At 53.7% G+C, this 17,757-nt stretch overlaps 1 protein-coding gene across 2 annotated transcripts in view; it reads right to left on the reverse strand.

Annotated features, from left to right (window-relative positions):
- LOC139360115 (potassium voltage-gated channel modifier subfamily G member 2) overlaps nucleotides 1–17,757 on the reverse strand; it is an 85,554-nt gene that overhangs the window by 13,138 nt on the left and 54,659 nt on the right. For both annotated transcript variants that reach the window (XM_071085798.1, XM_071085797.1), the window contains one exon: nucleotides 12,415–13,081. In XM_071085798.1, the coding sequence (XP_070941899.1) occupies nucleotides 12,415–13,041 (627 nt within the window). In that variant the 5' untranslated portion in view covers nucleotides 13,042–13,081. The remainder of the gene's footprint in view (nucleotides 1–12,414; nucleotides 13,082–17,757) is intronic.

The raw sequence follows: 17,757 nt of genomic DNA on the forward strand, positions 1-17,757 counted from the left end.
AAATCAGGTTTTCTTACAGTTGAGTTTATACAGTTCTGTATATAGTTTAATTACAAGTCTTTGTTAGATATGTGATTTACAGATATTTTCTCCTAGTCTGAGGCTTGTCTTTTCATTCTCAGTCTTTTGTGGACAAAAGTCAAAAGAGTGTTTTAAATAGAGATGGGGGTCTCGCTGTATTGCCCAGGCTGGTCTTGAACTCCTGGGCTGAAGTCATCCTCCTGCCTCAGCCTCCCAACGTGTCAGGATTACAGGCCTGAGCCCCCTCGCTAGGCCAGAAGTTTTAGACTCTGATGAAGTGCAGCCTATCCGTTTTCATCTTTCACGGATCGCGTATCTGACGCCACGTCTGGGATCTCCTTCCTTACTCTCCGTCAGCAAAGGCCATCTCTATGTTTTCTTGTACAAGTTGTATAGTTTTAAATGTTGTTTTATGTTTAGGTCCACGGTCCATCTCAAGCTGAATTTTTGTATAAAACGTAAGGCATGGGTTGTGTTTTTTAAAAATATGGGAGTCCTGTTGTTGTAGCCCCATTTGCTGACAAGTCTTTCTCCGTGCCCGGCCTTTTCACTTTGCCAAAAGCCGGCTGGCCCCAGTCGTGTGGTTCTACTGCTGGACTGTGTCCATGGCCCCACGCCTGTCCTCTCCCCACACTGTCCTGCTGTGGCTTCAGAGCAAATCTGGAAAGCAGGCGGTGTGAGTTCCAACTGCTTCCTTTTCAAAATGGTTCCTAGGCCTTTCCATAAAGATGTCAGAATCAGCTTGTAGATATTTGCAGAAAATGGGATTCTGAATAGGATTTCGGTGAATCTGGAGATGGACTATGGGGAGGGTGGACACAGTCATACTGAGTCTTCAACGCATGAGCACCGCAGGCCTTCCGTTGATTTCGGTCTTCTTTATCAGTGGTTCTGTAATTCTCAGCACGTAGATGGTGCCTAGACCTAGGCTGTGAGACTTGCATGTAAGCAATTCATGGTTTTTGCTGCTATTAATGAACTTTAAAAATTTTGAATTCCAACTGTTCCCTGCTAACAACTCACTTAATTTTCTTAAGCTTTTTTGTGGGTTTCTTGAGAGTTTGTACATAGGCAGTACTCTTCTCTTGCTTTCCACTCCTATGCCTTCTACTTTCCTTGCTTCACTGCTCTGTCTAGGACTTCCAGCACGGTGCTGGCTAGGAGTGGGGAGCGGCCATCCTCGGGTTGGTCCCAATCTTAGTGGGAAAACATTTCATCTTTTGCTATGTATGTTGTTAGCGGTAGGTTTTTTTGGTAGATGTTCACTATCAGAATAAGGAAATTCCCTTCTATTCCTACATTGCTGAAAGTGGTGTTTTAAAAATCATGAATGGATACTGAATTTAGTCAAATGCTTTTTCTACATCTGTTGAGATGAACAGCCGGCATTTTTTCTTTGGTGCATTAATACTGTGAATTACACGGGTTGGTTCTGAACACTGAACCAAGCTTGCTTTCCTGAGAAAAACCTCAGTTGGTCGTGATGTGCTGTGCTTTTAATGTCTTTACCAACCCTGATTTACTGATGTTTTGTTGAGGAGTTTCGCATGAGTTCGTGGGAGATACTGGTCTTTCTTTTTTCTTTCCTTGTCCTGTCTCTGGTTTGGTATCAGAGGAGTGTTGGCCTCTTGGAATGAGTTGGGAAGTGATCCCTCCTCTTGTATGTTTCTGGAACAGACCATGTAGAATTGGTGTTATTTATTCCTTAAATTTTTGTTAGATTCACCAGTGAAACTATGCGGGCCTGGAATTTTCTTCTTGGAAGGTTTTTTTTTTTTTTTCTTTTGAGTCGGAGTCTTGCTCTGTGGCCCAGGCTGGAGTGCAGTGGCACGATCTCAGCTCACTGCAAGCTCCGCCTCCTGGGTTTACGCCATTCTCCTGCCTCAGCCTCCCGAGTAGCTGGGACTACAGGCACCCGCCACCACGCCCGGCTAATTTTCTTGTTCTTTTTAGTAGAGATGGGGTTTCACCATGTTAGCCAGGATGGTCTCGATCTCCTGACCTCGTGATCCACCTGCCTCAGTCTCCCAAAGTGCTGGGATTACAGGCGTGAGCCACCGCGCCCAGCCCCTGGAAGGTTTTAAACTATGAATTTAACTTCTTTAATTAGCATAGGATTATGTTATTTATTTCTTCTTGAGTGAATTTTGGTGACTAAGCATGTTTTTAATTTTTTTTTTTTTGAGACGGAGTCTCGCTCTGTCACCCAGGCTGGAGTGCGGTGGCGCGATCTTGGCTCACTGCAAGCTCCGCCTCCCGGGTTCATGCCATTCTCCTGCCTCAGCCTCCCGAGTAGCTGGGACTACAGGTGCCCGCCACCACACGGCTAATTTTTTGTGTTTCTAGTAGAGATGGGGTTTCACCATGTTAGCCAAGATGATCTCCATCTCCTGACTTCCTGATCCACCCACCTTGGCCTCCCAAAGTGCTGGGATTACAGGCGTGAACCACAGCACCTGGCCTAATTTTTATCAAAGTAATCATACATATAATTTTTAAAAAACTTGATTAACACTAGACAGCTTATAAGAAAAGGCAGTTTCCCATCCTCCACTCTTAAGTCCCAGTGGGAATAATTTTTAAATTTCTGATTATTTCTTCTGACAGTTACTTCCCTACTTCTAAATGCTGAGCCGGCCATTTATTGGCATATTAATGTTCTACATTTCGGTGACTTTGTAGAGTTGAGAATCTGGGTCTTCCACACACCCCACCTTCAACCACTAGAACTGTAACCTCTCTCCTGCAGACATTGTTACATCCCATTTTTGGAGTCCGATAAGTCATGAGCATTTACGTGTTAAGAAAACGTGAACATGCTCTCTGCTGAGCCGAGTCGTGCTCTACAATTACATTTTTTTCTCATAGGATGTTTTGTTTCTCCTGAAGTTTTATGGTTTCATTCCAGAACTGCTTAGGGCCACCTGCCCACCACCCAGGGGGCCCCTTGCTGTTCTGCCTTTGGTGGGACCTCGTTTCTTCCCTGTCACCATGGAAGCTTTTAGAATATTCTCCATTCCCTGAAGTTTCAGGACGAGATGCCTCGGCACGTGTGCATTTCCATTCAGCGTAGGGGATTCATGCACCGGTCTCACCGACGGGTCACTCGGTCAGCAGCAACTCTGCAGGCAGACTTTAACCCTTAGCTTCCTAAGTACTGAGAGAAAATACTGACTCATTTTACTAACTATGAATTTGTAACAGTTTGACTTTGAACTGAATTGAGGTTTATTCTTTTCACTCATCTACAGAAAAGGCCTCTTGCAGTCAAATGAAGACAGAAAAGCAGAAGAATATTAAATCTATATCAGGGAACAAACTGTTTCAAAACAGCACAACAGCCCTCTGCCTAGAATGTGCTCGTCTGGAATTATCTGCACGGAAGCAGACGTGTCAACTCGATTTCCTGTTCAGCCTGGGTTAACTCATTTTGTGCCCTCGTGTCTGGAGAACATCAGCACGGCTTCCCCTCGGCCTTCTGTGCTCTCGCCCTCCCCTGGCTGAAATGAGCCTGGCGGTCCCAGGGCCCCCTCACCACAGCGTATTCTGAGGTTTCCTCTGAGCACGGTGTTCTGTGCCAAACACCATGAGAGGCGTCTGCAAGAAGGGCACGGAGTTGGTGGTCCGGGCCTGGCACGGCTGGTGCCCGAGAGCGAGCCCGTGTGGTCTGCAGGTGCAAGCACTCACGGTGCCAAGGGTGTCGCCGATGAGTCACCCGGCTGTGCTGAGAGAGGGGCCAGCCCTGCCCTCAGGGCACTGGCACCACAGACACAGGTGAGCAAGCTGCTGGCAGAGGGCACCACTGCCTGTGAATGCAGAAGAGGGCATCCTTCCCGGGACAGAATGGTTCCAAGTCATGAGTTAGAATTCAATCGGGTTGAACAACAGCGTGGCACCTGCAGCCCCTGTCCTGGCCCTCGGCCGCTGTTTTCCCACTGCTGTTTCCCGGGAGCCACAGCCGGCACAGCAGTGGCCACGCCCCAGGTGACCCCTCTCCATTAGGCGCTCTGCACCCAGCCCAGCCCCGCCAAATGCCCAAGCAGCCTCCTTGCAACTTTCTGCAGTGCCAGCCCGATCACACCTGCCTGTCAGGGCCTTTCCACAGCGCCAGCCACCACCTTGGAGACCCCAGCTGATGCCTCAAGGACAGAGCACGCCAACCCCAAACCCAGCCTCAGAATGACCTGCAGACAGACAGCTGCCATCTGAATCCACCATGTTTCGGGGAAGCTTGTGCAGTAGGAGAGAATCAATTCTGGGCTGGGCCCCCCGCTTTGCACTTTTCTCTTTGTTCTCCAGAATCCACCGGCTCATCTTCGTACACATTTCTCTAGATTTTAAAGATTATTTTGTGAGAGTCCAAAACACCCGCCAGGAGGCTGACTGACGCGAAGTGTGTGTGTTAATCTGGGAAGTGGCCTCCCCCCTCGGGGCCGGTGTGCCCTGTTCATTCATTTCTACGCCTCCGCTGTTGCCGGGGCTGTTCTCGGTAGACACAGAACCTCTCTTGCTAAGATTATTCCTAGGCCTTTCATATTTTTGTTATTATGGTGACCAGAATAGTTTTTCTATTAAATTTTCTATGACCGATGGCATAGAGGAAGGTGGCTGATTGTGGCGACTACACGGCTTTTCTTCAATCTGCCCACAAAACGCAGTTCAGAAGCAGAATCCCCACCTCAGCCCGTGATGGGGAAAGGTGGGTGGAGCTGTGAGGGCCGAGAATTCCCGAGGCAGTCAGGAGAGCAGCCCTGCCTGGCCCCTCAACCCCACGCTTGACCTGAGGCTGTAACCGCATCAGCTGTTCCCGCTGGGAGGTTCTGGGGCAGGCGGCTGCCCTCGGGACGTCCTCGTCAAGGCCCTGAAGCTGCCCGAAAACGTGTCTGACTTCAGTGGTCTCTGGGCGTGAGCATGTCACTGACAAGGATGTCCCCTCAGCAGCGAGGCCTGCGCCTCTTACTGGCTGGACCTGGACGCCGCAGCCGCTGCCTTCTTTGGGCTAAATCCCCTCCCGCCGAGTCCCAGGCGCCTCCCGGCCGAGTGCGACAGCTCAGCGGACACTGTTGCCAGATCGAACCACAGCTGCTCTGCAGCCTCCCCTGCTTTCCTCCCAGACTCCTGTTTTCCACATCGCCAAGTTCAGATGATACCAACAGACACTGAGGACATGGGGTGTGCCAGGCTCCCAGGAAAATGCTCCCGTCCAGGGCTCGTGCCCGGACAGCTAGGGCCGGGCTCCCCAACACCCCTTACAGCTGCACACAGGCCAAGTGCGGGCCTGGATGTGCTCAGAGGGACCGGTGGCTACCCAGAGGAGCTGGGAAGACTCACTGGAGATGGCTGGAGGGACCGGCGGCAGGAGCAGTGCTGTGCGCCAGCACGGGGAGTGACAGAGGGAACGGGAGTGTAGGGGAGGCCCGGGGAGGTGGGGAGCACACAAAAACCCTTGCAGGGCACAGAACTGAGAAAAAACAACAGCCCGGGAATAAACAAAGTCCACGAAGAAGAAAGGTGAAGTCTCCCAAGTGACACAGACGGACAGGAGGCAGAGAAACGCTGGGTGGAAGAGGGCAGTCCCCAGCAAGGGCCTCAAGCCTGGGACCCAGGCCCAAAGTGAGAACTCGCATTCCTGTTTTCCTGCCCAAGTGCTGCCTTTTCCAAAACCACCCTGGCCCACCGTGCCATCCATCCTGTCCCCAGGCCCCACCGGCAGAGCTGCCTGGCTTCTTCCTAGCAGGTCCCTTTGTGAACCTCCCCACGATTTCTGCACACCGACCACTCCTGCTGTGTCATCAGAGGAGGACAGCGCACGCCGGCTCACGGAGTGGCGGTCCCCACCCCACACACCCTCCCCGCGGCCGCCGCACAGGGACCACACAAGCCTTCGCTTCCCTTGTTTGCAGAAGGAGAGAGAGACCCTGCTGTTTGATTCTGTGTGCTGAGCATTGTCCAAAGCAAGGCACATAAACTATTCAAGTTAATCTCAACAGCTTTGAAGAATCTGCATTTGGTGAGGCTCAGAATGGAGAGAATGTTTCAAGCCCTGCCGTTGTCAGAGCCAGAGCTGGACGGGAGCGCGGGTCACACTCAGGGTCTGAGAACTGAGCCAGCCCCCGACTGAGCCTCGTACTGCGGCGAGAAGAGAGACCGGAGACCTGGGAGGGATTTTATGGAAAAAGAATTGGCCGGGCGAGGTGGCTCCACCTGTAATCCCAGCACTTTGGGAGGCCAAGGTGGGTGGATTACCTGAGGTCAGGAGTTCAAGGCCAGCCTGGCCAACATGGTGAAACCCAGTCTCCACTAAAAATACACAAAAATTAGCCGGGCGTGGTGGTGGCGCATCTGTAGTCCCAGCTAGTCGGGAGGCTGAGGCAGGAGAATCACTTGAACCCGGGAGGTGGAGATTGCAGTGAACTGAGATTGCGTCATTGCACTCCAGCCTTGGTGACAGAGCGAGACGCTATCTCAAATAAAACAAAAATACTGAAGCTTTGAGGCTTTTATATCAGGGATTTTAGCTTTTTTTTTTTTTTTTTTCCCCAGACTAAAGTGAAAATCCAAAACACAAATTTTCTATGTTTTCCCATCAAATCTGTGCAGGAAGCAGAGCAGCCCTGTATCTTCACCCCCTGCCCAGTGGGTTTCTAGGCCCCGCTGTTTGCAGGTCTCCACGAGCCTCCGCAGGGTCTGATCCCTCGACAGGAGTGCCGAGGGCTGCGAGGATGGGCGGCTGGCCGCAGGCACAGGACCGCTGCCATCACCGGGCCCTGCCCGCCTCCCAGAGCTCAGCCCAGCGGCATCGTGAGGCCCCAAAGCAGCTGGCCCCGGTGACCCATCTGCTGTGGGTCTTCACTCGGTGCTGGCAGGAGTTTGCTGCCAGTGTCGCAGTGGCAGAGACTGCCGACTGGAACCTGCCTCCCTGGTAAAGGGCAGCCACAGCTTTGCCTAGGCCTGTGGCCTTCGGGTTAGGATGTGCTGCAGACGTCCAGGCCAATGGGATGCAGACGGACGCAGAGGCTCTGCCAAGGCATCACAGGGGGCTGCCTTCCCCACTCTCTTCTGCCCCTGGGTGGAGACTGGTGGTGTGGGAGCCTCCTGGGACGTGGGGCCACCGGCTGGTCCTGCACTGCCCACTCCACGCTGCTGTAAGACGGGGTGCCTGACGTCCACCGAGATCCCCAGGTTTGGATCTGTCGTGGCCCTAACACAGCCCCTGTTATACCACACGGATGGGAAGGGGCCACGGCCCAGTGCAGCTGCCCTAGGGAGCCCCGCTGCCTGCTCTTGTTGAAGAAATCAGCTCTGAATGCACAACCTGCCACCCGGTGCTCAGGTCCAGGACAACTCTGACTGCAGCTGTAGGGACAGGCCACACCCCACGTCCCATCCACGCCCTGCGTCTGTCCTTGCCGTGCAGCCAGTCAGGGCTCCAAGGGTCGCCCACAGGACAGGCTGCAACAGACACAAGCACGTTTCGCGCTGCTGGGAGGTGCGATCTGTCAGCTCGTAAGGCTCAGCCTCACACAGGTGCAGGTGGACACAACGCTCCCGTGGCGGACTCCGGAGGCCTGTGCCTGACATGAAGGGCTGACCCTCCCCAGCGCAAAGGACTCCTCCTGCCTGGCCACAGGCTGGGACCTTTCTCCTGCCCCAGGCTCGACGGAAACCGCAGCTCTTCCTGGTCTCTCGGTGCTGGTCTTTGGGCTGGAACTCAGACCCAGGCTCTGCTGGTCTCCGGCATGCTGACTGCAGCGTGAGGCCTCCAGGACCTGGTGAGCTGACTCCTGCCAATCAGCCGCACCCTTTCATCCCGCACCTCCGGAGAACCCTGATCAGCACAACTCGGCATCCGCAAAGCTCTCGCTCTGCGAGCTGACACGACTCGGTGTCTGTGACGTCTGCCCACGTGCAGAAGAAACTTGGCGACTAGCTTTTAAAGCTGTTGCAAAAATGTTCTCAGTGAATTCAATGCTTCAAATCCCAGTCATGAAATCTATAACTAATTATACTGCTCTTAATTTAATCATGTGAGTTTAAAAGAAAAAATCAATTTACAGAGCCAAAAATCAGCCTGAATGTACAAGGAAGCAATGGATTTTGAAAAACAACCTCCAGCCACAAACCTCCACCAACAGCAGGCAGGCCAGCAGGTGGGTCTCCAGTGGGCGGAGCAGTCTGTCCCGGCCTCCAGCCAGCACGTGGGTGCTCACACCGTCCAGGCCACCTGGCAGCCGCCCAGTGCAGAGGGAGCGTGCAGCTCTGCAGGCACGGAAACTGCCCCCAGCCATCCCTCCAAAGCGCTCCGGATCCTCACAGTGGGCGTCACCAGGCCCCATCCACCGGCAGGAAGCCAACGCGGGTGCCATCCTGACCACGGAGAGCCCACGGGACCCCAAAACCACAACACGTTGTTGCAACCATCATCTAACCTCACCCCAGACACATGTTTCTCAAGAGACACCGCTCCCTGCCGATTATCCCACAGCCATTAGGGCCCACGGCAGCTGAAGCTCGTGATCCTGTCTGTACGTTCACAGGGCACCTTGGGCATGGGGGGCCTCGTCTGGGAGCAGACAGTGGGGAGCAGAGAGGTGGCTCAGCCTCCTCCACACAGCCGTCCACAGCCTAAACTCCCAAAGGCCCCAGACTCACTGGAGGTCCCACGAGGGCAATGGGGAGCACAAATGGTGCCCACCCACACGTGGCTGGGGCCCGGAGGTGGGAGGTCCCACCCGGCTGAGCCTCTGACAGCTGGGAACGGGTGGTAACTCCCACTCCAGCTCTGACCTCAGGCCCGTCCGTGTCCCTACAGCCTGGATTACAACGTCCAAGCCAGGGCTGCAGGCCGTCCCGTGTGGTGGCGGTGGAGGTGTCTGCAGGTTGTGACCACGGGTAACCTCTCCTAGGAAAGACGGCAAGGTTGGGGGTGCAGCGGGGGTATCTGGGTTTAGGATATACTTTTGGGGGGTCAGAGAATTCAGGATAACTTTTGGGGCCACAGATGTTTAGGATTTGGTTTGTAACCTCTGTGGCCACAGGCAGGATAAACAGTTGAGCAAATCACCCGAACGCCTGGCCACAAAGATACTGTGGGTTTGGGACAGAACAGATTTTCTCTCCTGGGAAAGGCCCAGCAATGGAGTGAATGATCCCACATGACTTCAGGCAGAGGACGGAGCCTGCTTGGACAGTGCAGGGCGGGCCAGGTGTCCACCTTCCGGTCCCCACGGCCGTCCCAGCGCACCTGTGGGCCAGCGCGTCTCCTGTGAGCTCAGACTCAACAACTGCCCCCAGTCCAGGCAGCCCAGAGCCAAGCACACACTGACAAAGCCAGGTTCTCAGGTCCTCAGTGTTGCTGGGGACACACGGGCATGTTTTGCTCATAGATAACCGAGGCTTCCTATTTCTTCAGCACCCGCTGTGTGCAGCAGACCAGGCGTTTCCACGGTCCCCGTGCCAAGCCTTCCCCACACGGAGCTGCTGCCCCTGTGCAGGTCGCAGCCCAGGGCGGGAGATTCAGCGGGGGGCAGGCACTGAAACCAACCAGCGCCCTGGGCTTCCCTCATTCTCTGAGGCATCCAGGAGACCTGGGAGAATGTCCTGGCTGGACTCTGGCTAGGGGTCTCCCCAGTGTCTGTAGAGCTGTGTGTAGGGGTGCTCACGGCTCCGGCACCCCCACCCCTGCACCTGGGACAGCACCGTGCGTGGGAAACGCTGCAGAAGCCGACCCTGCGTGGCGGCCGGACTCAGCCTTCCGTACGTAACCCATCAGACCTCACATTTTGTCAGTAACACCGACTCCTAGTTCTCAAGAACTCGTTTCCTGACAAACGGCACCAAAGCGCCTGCACCCACGTTCCCTCCCGGGAGCACCGAGTCACGGTCCCACTGCCGTCCCTCAGCGGCTGGCTTGGGATGGTCGGCCAGTGACTTGGCTCGTCGGAGGCCTGAGTTGGGCTGGGACTTGCACTGTCTGGGATCCAGCATGTATTTAATTACAAGTCGGGCTAAGCGTTTTTTCATGGGAATCACCAACATTTTATGGTTCCCCACATCTCATCAATCAAGTGGACAGAAGGTGACGTCCTTCGCCAGCCCCTAGCTGGACGCTCGGAGGTGCCCTGGCTTCCGGTTTTGTTACATCACCAACACGTCAATTCTCATGCTTTGAAATATTCTCTTAGGACAGGGGTGAGGACCATCTTTTCTTGGCTGTTCACCCACACAACCGAATCGCTTCCGAAAAAGACCTCGGTCAGCAGTGGCTGCAACGCTCGGACGCACGTCACCAGGCCCCACGCGGGGGGCGACTGCTTCTTACCTGCACGAGCGATTTAGGGGCGCGTGCCAGGACTGTGAAGCGCTGGGTGCCATGGAGCCCAGGGTTGTCCCTGAGAGGATCTGGGGTTTTGGGGTGCACAGTAAGGATCAGGGCTGGTGTTCCTGGGGTGGCTTCTGTAGCTGGAGCAGCCCAAACTTCTCCCATTCTCTAACATGACACAAATGAATTTTCCCTCCTGGATATTCAACTGAGGACAGCCAAACACTCAAGCACCTTTTGGAAGCACAGTCAGGACCTGGACCTCATGGGGACGACGGGCGAAGGCAGCCCGGCTGCCAGGCACCCAGATTGCAGGCAGCAACTGACTTCCAAACCTGCATTTAAGTCAAATCCGCACTCGGGCCGCCACACACCCAGACTGAGGGCGGCAGCCGACTTCCAAACCTGCGTCTAAGTCATGTTTGCACTCGGGCCGTAGGCTTGGGTCAGTTCAGCTCCTTGCTGTGCCCTTCAGTGACGAGTGTCCCCAAGGCGGGCAGGGCCTCTGCGGTGCTGACGGCGGGTGCTCTGCCCTGTGAGGGGCGGAGGGGCCTCCATGCAGTCCAGGGAGGCCGGTGCCGAGGGGAGGGGTGCCCGACCCCCACCTGGTGGGTGCCCTGCCTCCTGGTGTGGCCGTTGGAAAATGCAGGGAGACCTTTTCAGGGCAACACTCAGCTACGCCCGTTCAGACACAGTCACAGCCCCTTCTCCATGAATCTCACCACTCCAACAACACAAACCCCCAGGCCTAGGGCCCAGAGCTCACGGTCCTTCCCCAGACATGACATACACTGGCAAGCTTTCGCCTTCTCTTGTCTCCTCATGGTAACATAGATTAACCCACAAGGTCACACACTTCTGCCCAGGCCTTCTCAGGTTAGTGGGACAGGACGGACAGGGCAGGAAGTCTAAGACAGGGGCAGGAAGATCCACACCCAGATCTCAGCACCCAGACCTCTCAGCACCCAGACCTCTCAGCACCCAGACCTCTCGGCGCCCAGACCTCTCAGCACATAGACTTCTCAGCACCCAGACCTCAGCACCCAGGCCTCTCAGAACACAGACCTCAGCACCCAGACCTCAGCACCCAGACCTCAGCACCCAGGCCTCTCAGCACCCAGAACTCAGCACACAGACCTCTCAGCACCCAGACCTCAGCACCCAGACCTCTCGGCGACCAGACCTCTCCGCGCCCAGACCTCTCAGCACCCAGACCTCAGCACCCAGACCTCTCAGCACCCAGAACTCAGTACACAGACCTCTCAGCACAGACTTTTCAGCACCCAGACCTCAGCACCCAGACCTCTCAGCACCCAGACCTCTCAGCACATAGACTTCTCAGCACCCAGACCTCAGCACCCAGACCTCTCAGCACCCAGACCTCTCGGCGCCCAGACCTCTCGGCGCCCAGACCTCTCAGCACATAGACTTCTCAGCACCAAGACCTCAGCACCCAGACCTCTCGGCGACCAGACCTCAGCACCCAGACCTCAGCACCCAAGCCTCTCAGAACACAGACCTCTCAGCACCCAGAACTCAGCACCCAGACCTCTCAGTACCCAGACCTCAGCACCCAGACGTCTCAGCACACAGCCCTCGGCACCCAGACCTCGGTTCCACAGCCAGAGGCCTGCCTGGCCCTGGCACTGTCCTCCAGCCCTGGAACAATGCGGTTGGGTCTCCGTGGTCCAGAATGACCAAATGTCACACAATTCTCTAGGCCCCGATACCCAATACTTTAGCTCCATGTTGTTCAAACTTTGAGGAACTGATGGGCTAAGTAGTTCCAGCGGAGGCCTGTGGAGCAGATACTGCGTGTGGAAACCGAATGTAACTTGGAGGCTCTGCAGTCTCCCGCTGGGGGTGGGGGTTGGCCAAGATCACCATCAGCTGCGCTCCCTCGGTCCGGCCGCCTCCAGCCCCGCCCCGGCCCACCCTGGCCCCGGCAGCCCCCAGCCCGGTCCTAGGCCTTGGCCATGGCTGCCTCCAGCCCCTTCCCCCACCCGCCTCCCCGCACCCAGACCCCAGCCCCAGCTCCGGCCCCGGTCCCCGCCACCCAAGTCCGCGCTCACCCGCTCCTCCTCCGCGCGGATGTCCGGCATGGTGCTCAGGCAGAGGCCCACGGCCGTGACGGCCACGAAGGACACGGACACGCAGGCGAAGAGCTTGCCCGCCAGCCCCGAGTGCGGGTTGTCCACTACGTCGCGCAGGCGCCGCCGGCCGCGCTGCAGCCGCCCCCGAGGCCCCAGGGCGCGCGCCGGGCTCCCCTGCGCCCCGAGCTCCGCCGGCCCCTCGCGCGCCTCGGCCGCTTCCTCCTCTCGGCGGCGCAGGCGGCGCAGGCAGCAGCGCTCCAGGCGCGCCTCGTCGATGCCCCAGTAGGCCAGCTCGTCGCGGAACGCCAGCGCGCACGGGCCCCGCAGCAGCCGCAGCTTCCCCGCGCGCAGCAGCGCCACGATGGCGCGGAAGGCGCACGGGCTGCGGTCGAAGAAGAACTCGTCGCGGCTCACGTCGTAGTCGTCGCACACGCGCAGTAGCTCGTCGTGGCCGCGGCAGGCGCGCAGGCGCTCCAGGCGCGCGAGGGGGCATCGCGCCAGCGCGGCCCAGGCCAGGCGCACGCGGCAGCCGCCCACGTTGATGATGACGTGGCGGGCGCGGGTCCCACCGCCGCCGCCGCCCGCGGAACAGGGCCATGGCTCCATGCGCCGGGCCGGACCGGATCGAGGGGCTCCCGCCGGGCTCCTGCAAAAGGAAAGGAGCGCGTTAGGGCCGCGAGGGCTGAGCTGGGGGAGCGCGTCCGCCCGCGGGGATCCAGGGGCCGGCCGGCACCGAACCCTCGGAGGTGAGCTCTGAGACCCCTCCGCCCGCCCACTGGCCGCTCCTCCGCAGGCCCGACCCCTGCACCTGGTCCGCGTGGGGGACCCTCAGGCGTCCCGCGGACCCCTCCAGGTTATGGACCCGCCTTGAGTTATCGCCAAGAGAACAGCTGGGTTCTCACACTACGGGTTTGGAACCAGGGGTCGAACGGAGCTTTCACAAATCCACTCAAACTCCAAAGAGCCAGATGTTTCAGGGCGGACCCCACCGAGCAGTGAGGACGCCGCGATGTCTGGCCGGAGAGACGCAGTCCCAGCTTAGTTTCCCACGGTGTGCCCTGAGAGCTAACCACGTCGGAATCAGCCAGGGGACCTGCTGGAAAACGGCGTTCCTGGCTCTGTGAGGCGGAGAAACCGCAGAATAAGGAGCTCCAAAAGTCCATCCTACCTTAACACAATGAAAAACCTGGTAAAAACTGTCAAGAGTCAGCCTTTTTGGAACTCTGGAAACTAACCAAAAGCTTGCACCAGCCGTGGGGCACTGAGAAAGAACAGCTGAGTCTTGGTCACAATAATAAGCTTTACCCTGCTCCCCAGCGCCACGACAGCCTTGAAAGCAACAGCCTGCATTCCCGGTACCAGTAGCAGCACTGGAGGGGGAAGCTACAGGCCTCATTCTTGAGGAATCGTAATTACTGTGGCTCCGTGGAAGGCTCTGCCTTCATCTCCGGTTTCTTTTTTTTTTTTTTTTTTGAGACGGAGTCTCGCTCTGTCGCCCAGGCTGGAGTGCAGTGGCCGGATCTCAGCTCGCTGCAAGCTCCGCCTCCCGGGTTCCCGCCATTCTCCTGCCTCAGCCTCCCGAGTAGCTGGGACTACAGGCGCCCGCCACCTCGCCCGGCTAGTTTTTTGTAGTTTTTTAGTAGAGACGGGGTTTCACCGGATTAGCCAGGATGGTCTCGATCTCCTGACCTTGTGATCCACCCGTCTCGGCCTCCCAAAGTGCTGGGATTACAGGCGTGAGCCACCGCGCCCAGCCTCATCTCCGGTTTCTTGGAAGTCTGTCTGTGCAAAGGCAGCCACCTGGGGAGTGTGTGTCAGAAACGTTGATGGGAAAGTGTTTTAGCCATTTGCTGCCTCTGGGTTATAGTTGGGACCACAGGTAGACAAAAAGCTGGGGATGAAAGGCTGGGGAATGAGATGATTTCGGAAATAAGGGCTTGATAAGGTTCTAAGAGTTCCCAGGAGTCTGGAATGCCACGCACATGCCGGGAAAATCCTGAGAAGTCCCTAAAGTCCCTCCTGGGACTGACCTTCAGATTCTGCGAGCAGGAGGTGACAAGACAGAGGCTTGACCAGCCTGGCTGAGTGCTGAAGGTGGCTCCAAGACACACAGCCCATCTGCAAAACCAAGTTTTAGTTTTCATTCCAGACGTTTAAAAATCTATGTCGCATCACTTACTGCCCTCTAAGCTAATGGAACAGACATCAATGGCCACATCAGACAAAGAAGATGAACTTTACAAACTTGGTTCACAAAAGTTACTCAACAAACCACAGCAGCTACAGAAAATCCTGGGGAGAGGGGAGTCTGATTTCCACAACTGCCACTTATTAAAAATCTTGTTTCAACAAAAAATTACAAGGCATGCAAAGAATACAAGAGTGTAGCTCATAGACAGGAAAAAGGAACTAAAACACAATATCTCTGAAGAAACACAGATATTGGACTCACTAGGAAAATACTTCACCTAAGCTTGTTTAATATCTTCAGAGAGCTGGAGGAATTTGTGAGAACGATGTCTCACCAAATAGAGAATGTCAATAAAGATAAGTTATAAAAAAAAAAAGTGATAGAAATTCTGGTGTTGAAAGATACTAGCTGAAATGAAAAGCTCATTAGAGGGTCTCAACAGCAGCTATGAACACACTGAAGAAATAATCAGAGAAATTGAAGATGCATCATTTGATGGTATCCTATCTGACAAACAGAAAGAAAACTGAAGAAAACTGAACAGAGCCTAAGAGACCTGTGGGACCATCAGATGTACCAACTTTTGAATGATGAGAGTCCCGAAAGGAAAAAGAGAACAGGGAAAAAAGAATATTTGAAGAAATATGGTTTTAAAAATCCCTCCAAATTTGATGAAAAACATTAATCTACACATCTAAGAAACTCAACAAACTCCAAGTAAGATAAATTCAAAGACATCCACACTGACGCACCACAAACTGTCTAAAGACAAAGACCCAGCACAGTGGCTCACGCCTGTAATCCCAGCACTTTGGGAGCCTGAGGTGGGTGGATCATCTGAGGTCAGGAGTTTGAGACCAGCCTGGCCAACATGGCAAAAACCTGTCTCTACTAAAAATACAAAAATTAGCCAGGTGTGGTGGCAGGTGTCTGTAGTCCCAGCTACTTGGGAGGCTGAGGCAGGGAGAATTGCCTGAACCTGGGAACGGAGGTTTCAGTGAGCCGAGATCACGCCACTGCACTCCAGCCTGGGTAACAGAGTGAGACTCCATCTCAAAAAAAAATAAAAATAAATAAATAAAAGAGAGAGAGAAAAGAAAACAGGCAAAATCCTCCACAAAACAAGAGCAAAATAAATCCAGCTTCATATTAAAAGGATTATACACGATGACCATGTGATCATTTACCATAGAGATTTATCACAGGAATACAAGGGTGGCACAGTATGCAAAAATTAATATAATATACGTATTTATAGGGTGAAGGGAAAAAATCGTGATAATTTCAATAGATGCAGAAAAAGGATTTGACACAGTCTAACATCCTTTTGTGATTAAACAAAAAACTCAATAACTAGGACTAAAAGAGAACTTCCTCCACATGACAAAGTCCACGTAGGAAAAACTCACTGCTAACTTCATAGTCAACTGTGAAAGACTGGATTCTTTCCCCCAGGACAAGGAACAAGACTGAAATGCCTGCTATCATGAGTTCTACTTAACATTGTTCTGGAAATTCTAGTCAGAAAAATTAGGCAAGAGAAAGAAAGAAAAGGCATCCAGACTCAAAAGAAAAAAAGTAAAACTATATTTTGAGATGACTTGTTCTTATGGTCTTATGTACAGAAAACCTTAAAGAACACACACACACACCCCACTATGAGAATGGGTTCAGCAAAATTGCAAGACGTGAGATCAGTATAAAAAATCAGTTGTGGCCGGGCGCGGTGGCTCAAGCCTGTAATCCCAGCACTTTGGGAGGCCGAGACGGGCGGATCACGAGGTCAGGAGATGGAGACCATCCTGGCTAACACGGTGAAACCCCGTCTCTACTAAAAAATACAAAAAAACTAGCCGGGCGAGGTGGCGGGTGCCTGTAGTCCCACCTACTCGGGAGGCTGAGGCAGGAGAATGGCGTGAACCCAGGAGGTGGAGCTTGCAGTGAGCCGAGATCGGGCCACTGCACTCCAGTATGGGCAAGAGTGCCAGACTCCGCCTCAAAAAAAAAAAAAAAAAAAAAAAAATCAGTTGTATTTCTATACAAAAGCAATGAATAACCGGAAAAGGAAGTTTAAAAAATTCCATTTGTAAGAGCACCAGAAAGAATAAAATGCTTAGGAATAAATTTAACCAGGGAGTGAACTGAAATCTACACTGAAAACTGAAAACTACAAACATTGCAGGAAGAAATTTTAAGACTAAATAAATGAAAAGACATTCCATGCTCATGTATTAGAAGACCTAATATTGTTACGATGGCACTCTTCCCTAAGTTGATCAACAGAGTCAATCCAATCCATATGAAAATCTCAGTAACTTTTTTGAAGACATTGACAAGTTGAACCTAAAATTCTATTGGAAATGCAAGGTAGCCAAAGCAATCTTGACAAAGAACAAAGTTGGAGGGCTCAAACTTACTTGATATCATTTTATTACATGCCTCCACCTAAATCCTGTGTAGAAATGAGATATGTTCATTTAAAAGTGTGTGGTACCTACCCCTAACCTTGTTGTTGCTTTCACCATGTTACGTGCCTGCTCCCCCTTTGCGTTCTGCCATGACTGGAAGCTTCCCAAAGCCTCCCCAGAAGCCAAGCAGACGTTGGCACCAGGCTTCCTTCACAGCCTGCAGAGCCATGAGCGAATTAAACCTCTTTTCTTTATCAATTACGCAGTGTCAGGTATTCCTTTCTGGGAATGCGAACATGGACTAGTCCATTACTGCTTTCTCAAGCTAAGTATAAAGCTGCAGCAGTCGAGAGTGTAGGACTGGCGTAAAGAGAGACACAAACATCAATGGAGCAGAATCCAAAGTCCAGAAATGACCCATGAGTCCACCGTCCGTTCATTTTTGACAAGGTCGTCAAAACTATTCAATGGAGAAATAATACTGTCTCCAACAAACGGTTCTCCACATATAAAAAAATAAAGTTGGACCCTGCTATCGTTTGGGTATTGGCCTCCAAATCTTATACTGGAATTTGATACTCAATGTCAGAGGTGGGGTCTAATGGGAGGGGTTTGGGTCATGGGGGCAGATCCCTCACGCATGGCTGGGTGGTATCTTCATGGTAATGAGTGAGTTCTCGCTCTATGAGTTCACTCCAGAGTTGGCTGTTGAGCCCGCCTGGC

Source organism: Macaca nemestrina, chromosome 19 (assembly GCF_043159975.1).
Source record: "Macaca nemestrina isolate mMacNem1 chromosome 19, mMacNem.hap1, whole genome shotgun sequence".
NCBI classification, from domain to species: Eukaryota; Metazoa; Chordata; class Mammalia; order Primates; family Cercopithecidae; genus Macaca; species Macaca nemestrina.